At 33.5% G+C, this 8,882-nt stretch overlaps 1 protein-coding gene across 1 annotated transcript in view; it reads left to right on the top strand.

The window, feature by feature from the left end:
• Positions 1-8,882, top strand: part of LOC107726219 (putative histone-lysine N-methyltransferase PRDM6) — a 29,675-nt gene that overhangs the window by 19,920 nt on the left and 873 nt on the right. Inside the window, exons 4-5 of the mRNA XM_016535741.1 lie at positions 1,324-1,448; positions 4,295-4,643. Of these exons, the coding sequence (XP_016391227.1) occupies positions 1,324-1,448; positions 4,295-4,643 (474 nt within the window). The remainder of the gene's footprint in view (positions 1-1,323; positions 1,449-4,294; positions 4,644-8,882) is intronic.

Raw genomic sequence — 8,882 nt, 5'->3', positions numbered from 1 at the left:
TAATCTATTATTTGTTCCAGAGCAAATAGTTTTGGCTAAGGGCAAAATCTCACAGTGTTCTATTTTATGTAACTTAAATGTTGTATATCAGTGCGCTGCCTTTGTACTTTTAACAGTATTGCCTAGCAACTTTTATGATGGCTGTTGTTATAGTTTATTAAATATTATTCAATAAATGATATTTCATATAAATAATAGTAGTATTTCATAATAGTATTTAGGGATGTCCCGAGCCGATGTCAAGGATTGGGATCGGGGACGATCAAGCGTTTTTTTTTGTTTTTTTTTGTATCGGCTCTCCTAAGCCCGATCCTTATTTTATGTCAGCTGTCATGCCGGTGTCGTGCAGTAGGTGGCGGTATGTGCCTTCAAGTGTGTTTGCCAACCGCCATTAAAAGGAAAAGAAGACGCTCAAATGTGCCCGCTCAGCTGCCATTAAAACCATAATAAGAAGAAATGTGCGTGCGTCACGAGCGAGAACCAGTGAGGTTTGTTCTAGTTCGACATGTCCTGTCGAACTGTTGTATAAATGCAATATCACACTTGTAGCCGTGAGATATGGCTGTATATCAGCACAGATATGATTACCTACAGCCGAATCACAGCCGTGCCGATATACAGCCATATCGCACTGCTACGAGTGTGATATTGCTCATATATGTGTGTGTGTGTGTGTGTGTGTGTATATATATAGATAGTTGCCCCCCCCAATGTTCAAGACATAGTTACAGCCTTGTATATGTATATATATATATATATATAATTATATATAATCTATTATCGTAATGTTTTCTGAAGTCTTCAGGTGAAAATACATTGCATAGGAATGACAATAGGGAATCTACATGTGATTTGATATATTTTTTATAATTATTTAATATATTTTATAATTCATTTTATTATTTACTTTTTAAATGTACCTTTTTGTTTCATAAATAGTTATATTTAATGTCATTTAAACTTTTTTTTTGTTTGTTTCATCAAGATGTCACATGAAAATATTTCTAATGGATTTACCTATTTTTTCAATGTGATTTTAACTTTTTTTCCCCCCCAATTGCATAAAGAACATGTCAAACATGTTGAAAATGAATGATTTGATATATTTGATAAAGGATTTACATATTTTATAGTCATTTTATTGAATTCAATTTTAAATGTTCACTTTGTTTTATAAATAGTTTGATTAATAATGGGCGAGACTAAATTCAAGCATGACAATGAATGATTTGATATATATTATAATGGGTTTTACATATTTTACAGTCATTGTATAATCAGATGTCTATTTTGTTTTCTAAGCATTGTGTTTGAATGTTTCAGGTCGTGTATCTTCTACCGGGCGTGTGCAGATATTCCTCGAGGAACGGAGCTCCTGGTTTGGTACAACGACAGTTACACGTCTTTCTTCGGGATCCCGCTGCAGTGCGTTGCACAAGACGAAAACTGTAAGAAAAACTCCTCTGCGAACAATTCACATGCTTGTTATTTCCACTAGGGATGCACGATATATCGGCCACCATATCGGCCGATACCGTAATACTGTGTTTATTTTATGCATAGAAATCTGATTTATCTCATATAGAATGCGTTTGGTAAAGCTTATAGAGCGTTAATAGAGCCCTTCAGTTTGCTGGTGATCATTCAGCTCTTCAGCTACAGCGTAGTAGCTCAATCAGCAATGCTGCTATTTGAAACAGTGGTATTAATTTAAGATACATCTTTTTCAAAATCATTGATATATATTATTAATAATAACCACCATTTTCATCAACAATATGGTTTAATTAAAATAATTTCATTATTGTCGGTGCGGACGTTATTCCGTTTAATTTATTCATGGCACATGATTTTTGATTTTTTTTTTTTTTTTACACGTAAGTAATGTTGTCCAGTGACTTGTTTGCATTATTTAAGTATTATTTTATTTATTTGTAAGGCTGCTTTATGTTTGATTTATGTTGAAGTGTTTAATGCCTTTTAATGGTGAGACTTTTTTGGTAATCAGGCTCTCAAAGATTATATAAAAATTTGGATTTAGATTTATCGGCCAACATATCGGTTATCGGCTTTCATGTATTGAGAATTATCGGTTATCGGTATCGGCCAAAATGTTCATATCGGTGCATCCCTGATTTCCACTACAGACACACTGATGCTTTATATAGCGCATCTGATTAGAAATAACAATTTAAAAAAAAAAAATTATTTAATAAATAATATGTATTTTTGACAGAACACGGATGAGTAAAGTCAACTTTTAGCTTAAGGTGCACACCTAAATGGTCAAATCCGCGCAAAAATGTGCCAAAATGCGGCGCTTGGTGATTATTCACGGAATCCCTCATTGGTTAAGTGAACATACAGGTGAGAATGAAAACACGTCTGTAACAGTAAATTGGATCTGTGCGGACTGTGAGCTTAATATTAATCAAACAACAAAAGACAGAGAAAATCACTCATTGTTCTTGACTGAAGGACTTTTGTAGCTTTGATAAGAAACAAAGGAAGTTTAATTCTTGTAGTGAAGACTATGCTGTTTTATTTTACATTCGATTTAGTTTCTGTAGTAGCTGTTAGCTGAATACTTTAGACTTGCGTAAAAAACTTAAAGCACTGTTTGTTTCATTTGTATCTTTTTCTATTGTATTTGCTCTTTGCCTTTTTTGTTTTTATTGTATTACTGACTGTTGACTTATTTTTCAACAATTTTTGAGGACTTTTTTTTTTTTTTTATTATATGAGTTACCCTAGTATTCTGCTGTGGTATTGAGAATTGTGAAATTTTACTGTGATGGTTCTTCACTGAAACTTCACTCAAACGCTCCCGTGTGTATCTGTGTCAGCGCTCGGTGAAGAGACAGTCCAGTGTTTACAGCAGACAGGCTTTATGAGTTCTGTTGTGTTTAGACAGCGCTCTTTCCTTCCAAATGCTGCTCTAAAGTGTGTTGTGTGGTCTGAGAGCTGTGCTGATGAGAAATGCTGCGAGAGAGAAGCTCTTCGCTGATCAGAAAGCCGTTTTGACACTGTTTGCCATGTTTGAGTCTGAACATATGAAGACATTTGTGTGTTTCTCCACGCTGGGTCTGATCTCAGGTCTGCGGCTGACGCTCAGAGGTCATGCTTCATGCTGCATTGAATGCGCCGGCGTTATTGAATCAGAGCGCTCTCACATGTCTCGTCTTACAGTCGGCTAATTCAGTGTTTATGCACACAGCGTGCTGCGTGATGAAGAATGTGGAATGCGGTTTGACGATGGAAACGTTTCTGAACATAAAGCGTCTGAAGACGTCGGTTCCTCGTCCAAGATTTGACTCTATGGCTGAATCTCGAATGCTGTTTAGTTACATTTAATACATTTATTTTTAAAGATATACGGTTATCATATACAGCTTTATGTCTATGTGACCAATTAAACATGAGCGTTTAAAAGCTTGATTTAAATTTTTTTTTATACTTTTATTCATCAAGGATGCATTAAATTAATCAAAAGTGACCGTAAAGACATTTATAATGTGACAAAAGATTTCTATTTCAAATAAATGCTGTTTTTTTAACTTTCTATTCATCTGTGAATCCTGAAAAATAAAATGTATCACAGTTTCCATAAAAATATTAATGTTTTCAACATTGGTAATAATCAGAAATGTTTCTCGAGCAGAATATTAGAATGATTTCTGAAGATCATGTGACACTGAAGACTGGAGTAATGATGCTGAAAATACAGCTTTGATCACAGAAATAAATTACAGTTTAACACATATTCACATAGAAAACAGCTGTTTTAAATTGTTATAATATTTCACAATTTTTACTGTATTTTTGATCAAATAAATGCATCCTTGGTGAGCAGAAGAGACTTCTTTTAAAGACATGCAAAAACATTTGAACAGTAGTGTGTATAAATGAGTGTTTTGAGTGAATTGATCAATGATGGTCAGATTTTGAAATTAATTTTCACTCCAGTGTTATTTAAGTATCATTGACTATAGCTTTTGTTCATATTTTGAATTAGATTTTATTTCTATATTTTCTGTTTTCTTTTTTAGTAATTTTGCTGTGTTTTTGTATTTAATTATTACTAGATAGTTTTTATTCGTTTATCGGCTAGTTTTAGTTTATTCAGTTTGAATTACTTTAGACTAAATGAAAATTAGAAATTTTAGAAATAAGTTTTAAAATATTTTACATTTTAATTTTTTTATTTTTTTTCAGTTCACATTTACATTATTTTGAGTAACAAAAGCATGTTTTTCAGCTTGAGTCAGATGTTCTGCTCGTGTTTCTGTGGCAGTGAACGTGCCGTCTTCTGTCGTGGAGGCAATGTCGCGTCAGGACTCGCTTCAGCCCTTCAGCAAGAGCCCCAAATCCTCGTCTTCCTCGCTGCTGCTGCCGCCGCGCTCCGTGGTCTTCCCTCAGTCACCCTGCTCTCGGAGCTTCTCTCTGCTGGACAAGAGTCACAACGAGTCCAGCCTGAGCCAGATGAGCATGAAGAACCAGCGTGTGCTGGCCAGCCCGACCTCCACCAGCCAGCTGAGCTCTGATTTCAGCGACTGGCATCTGTGGAAGTGTGGCCAGTGCTTCAAAACCTTCACGCAGAGGATCCTGCTGCAGATGCACGTGTGCACGCAGAACCCCGACAGGTACGATGCTCAAGAGAAGTCAAGCAACGTTTAATTCTACAGCGCTTTATACAGTGCAGACTGATTCAAAGCAGCTTCACAGGAAAATACCAGCATCAATGTTGCAATATTAATCAGTTCAGTTTCAATTTCAGCTCAGATTTAATTCAGTTCAATAACTGTGTCAATGTTGCAAAGTTCATCAATTATAAAAACAAGTTTGATTCTTCAATTCTTAATTCAAAATTATAATTAGGTTGGCTTGAGAAAGGCTTGGCTTGCTAATCATGCTAGTAGCATGCTAATCATGCTAGCAACATGTTAGTAGCATGCTAATCATGCTAGAAACATGCTAGCGACATGATAGTAACTTGCTAATCATGCTAGCGACATGTTAGTCGCTTGCTAATTATGTTAGCAACATGCTAGTAGCATGCTAATCATGCTAGAAACATGTTAGCAACATGTTAGTAACTTATTAGTCATGCTAGCAACATGCTAATCATATGCTAATCTTGCTAGCAACATGCTAGTAACATGCTAATCATGCTAGAAACATGCTAGCGACATGCTAGTAACTTGCTAATCATGCCAGCAATATTCTAGTTACAGGCTAATCATGCTAAAAACATGCTAGAAACATGTTATCAACATCTAATCTATCTACATTTTCAAACTTCAGGCTTTTACAACTGCTTTAAACTTTCAGGCTAGGCTTTCTCAAGCCAACCTAAAGTTTGTCTTGACAAACTTTTTTATCTAGTTCAGTTATAATTTTTAATGTAGTGTCATAATTCAGTTCAATGTTGATTCAGTTCATTTCAAGAAGCTAATTTGGCAAAATTCATGAATTATAAAACGAATTCAGTTCTTCGATTCTTAATTTGAAACTTGATTCGTAACTATAAGCAGCTCTGCAGAGCACAAAATTGTTGTCATTCAGTTGAATTCCACATTGATTCAATTCAGTTCAATAACATTCAGTGTTGAAAAATTCATCAATTATAAAATAAATTCAGTTCTTCGATTCTGAAATTCAGTTGTCAACTATAAAGCAGCTCTACAGAAGATAAAAGTGTCATAATTCAGTTCAGTAACAGTGTCAGTGTTGCGCAGCTCATACATTATGAAACAAATTACGCTATTCGATTCTTAGTTTGAAATTTGATTTTTAACTGGTGTTAATTTTGTATCATTGATACTATTACAGTTTTATTAATATTTTGAAAACTTATCTTATCTATCTTTATTTTGATATTTTTAAATTTTAGTTAAAGTTTTTATCATTTTTATTATTTTTATTTATTTATTTATTTATTAATCAATCTTTTTTTTTTTTTTACCAGACATAAAAGATATATGTCTATAGTTTTAATTAATTTTATTACAGTTTTAGTTATTTTAGTACATCAAATTAAAAAAAATTCTGTCTTGGCAACCAGCTGAAGTAAAACATTTTCTACATTTGATTTTATTTCAGTGAACATTTATTTTATTTCAAGTAACACTTTTTAAAATGGTTTTAATGATAGTTTTAGTTTTAGATAACTATAATTGCCCTGTTCTTATCTATAAAGCAAGACAAAAGTGTCATAATTCAGTTAATTTCAGATTCAGTTCAATAACAGTCAATTTTGACACAAATTCAACTCTTTGATTCTTAATTTGAAATTTAATTCTTAACCAGTGTTATTTTAGAATCAATGAGATATTACAGTTTTTGTTAATATTTTGAATCCGTTTTATTTCTATATTTTCTTTTAATTTAAAAATTCATTTCATTGTCACTTTTATTAGTTTTTGTTATTTTTACTAAAAAAAATTTATTTTATTTTTTTAGTTATTTTAGTTCAATTTTTTAATATTTTATTTTAGTTGATGTTTATTTTATTTCAAGTAGCATTTTTAAAAATGGTTTTAATTTTAGTGTTCATTATACTTTCAGTTAACTGTAAAAACGCTGTTCTTAAGTATAAAGCTTCTTTAAAGAAGACAAAACTCTCATAATTCTTTTCAATAACTTTGTCGATGTTGCAAAATTCATCAGTTATAAAACAAATTTGATTCTTAATTCAAAATTCAATTTCAGCTGTAAAACAGAAGATCAGTTCAAGCTCTTCACGTCTGATGAAGATGTTTCTCCATAAGAGCTGATTTTCTCAAAGCGAGATGTTTTCCGGTGCAGTGTAACATCTCTAAACCTAATTAAACACAGCCGAGCATGTATTGGAAAATTTTTGCTTAGCTCTATTTTCTGGGCTGCGTTCAGTCCTATAAATCAGCTGCTGCGTCACAAAGAAATCCCCAGTCCAGAGGTGATGCAGAAGAAAACAGATGCCACTTATTCAATAAACTAATATTCATACAGAAGAAAAATGTTTGCGGGATGAAGTCGATGTGAGGCTTTGTCGATACTCAACTTTATGACCCTGAGGTGCAGATAAAATTTAGCTGAACGAGGCAATCTGAGACGCCACGTGACTCGGGGAATCTGTTTAATATGATCTCGCCGATGCTTTATGGCCTTTGGCTTATACATATTTATTGATGTTTAGCTTATATGTACATTTGAGAGAGGATAAATCACGGCATCATTGCACTGCTGTGTTCTGCTGATGTGCTGCTCTGGACTCGAGGTGTTTTTCTTGTTTTTGTTTGCTCACATCAATCTCAGCGATGACACGTTTCATTAATGAGTAAAGAGCCATTCATTACCATAAACATGCTCCTGCTGTAAGACTCAAATAAGACATTAGAGCAGCCACTCTTCTGCTTTAGTGGCCAACGAGACTAAAAAATGTGTTAAATCTCAGTTTGTACCGTCAGGTTTTGGACGTGCGGCTCGTGGCGTGTGTGTTGGAGGTCCACAGGGTTATTTATGTCCGTCCCGCTCCGTATTATTGCAGCAATAAACAATAAGCAGACATTAATCATGCGTGCTGCTGTAGATAAAGCGCCGCACACATTCATCATCTGAAGATATTCAGCAGCTCTGCGTCTGCAGACAGAAAAACTTCAGTCACTTGCTCGGCTTCATCAGGAAACACTCACATCTGTGCTGGAACACTTCATATATACACATTTATAATCATTTATTATTGTTTTTTTTCTTTTTCAAAAACAGTTTTCACATTTAATTTGAAACCGTTACTGCTAACCTTTCAAAAAAATCATAGTTTTCCACCTCACCGCATTATTTCATATATATATATAATTTTATTATAATTTTAAACATATATACAGCATGCACACATGCACTAAATGTTTTTTCTTTTTTAAATACTGTTTTTATACTGTGTATATATTTTAATAATTTTATAAATGTTAACATTTATATTTATAAATATGTCAATTTTATGTTTGTATATGTACGTTTTTTAAAAATATTTTATTTCAGTCAACATTTATATTATTTCGAGTAACAAAATGTTTTCCAGTTTGACTCATATATATATATTATCCAGTTTATATATAATTTTATAACTTCAAACATACTCTCTTCATTGTTTTTGTATTTCTGATTATATATATTTTTTCTTAATTATTCTGATTTGTTTTTCACAACAGAGTCTGAAGCGAGTATAAGAGTAACCTGATGAAACACAGATCAAGACTGTAAGACAAACTCGTTTTTATGATATCACTTAAAGATCAAAGCATTTACAAAAACACTGTTAAAGATGAGCGTTTCGTTCAGACGCTGAGAATCCAGTGAGAAACCAGTGAGAAACCAGTGAGAATCCAGTGGACAGATGCTCAGGCTTTTTCTCCTTCAGGCAGTAAAGAATGAGGCTGACGGAAGGCTTGAATCATCAGCTCGTCTGATGGTTTCTGATTCATTAGCATTAAAGCGGTGGTTCACTGGTTTTTTTCTAGGCTTGATTGTGTTTATGGGGTGCAGTCTAATATGTGTTAATGCTTCGTTTTTTAAAAAACGCATTATTTTTCACATAATTTACCTTTATTCCACACCGCTGTCCCTTCTCTGAGAAACGCACTGATCATTTCCTGCTTATGTTAGCTTTTAATATACGGTTTTATCCTGATTAAAGCTTTAATACAGTACAGCAACCGCATGCACGTCCATGTTTAACGCTTCTCATAACTATGTGAAAATAACTGTATAATTGTAACAGTTCATTGTTGGAGCTGAGCTGAACGAGAGAGAGAGAGAGAGATGCAGAGCAGGGGAACGCGAGGAACAGTATTGAGAACCGCTGCTTTTGAACATTGATTTTGAAACCTGTGAATCCATTAGAA

Source organism: Sinocyclocheilus rhinocerous, unplaced genomic scaffold (genome assembly GCF_001515625.1).
Source record: "Sinocyclocheilus rhinocerous isolate Xijiao unplaced genomic scaffold, SAMN03320098_v1.1 scaffold2531, whole genome shotgun sequence".
NCBI classification, from domain to species: Eukaryota; Metazoa; Chordata; class Actinopteri; order Cypriniformes; family Cyprinidae; genus Sinocyclocheilus; species Sinocyclocheilus rhinocerous.
Note: the sequence above shows the minus strand (reverse complement) of the source record. Positions and strands in the feature narration are given on the sequence as shown.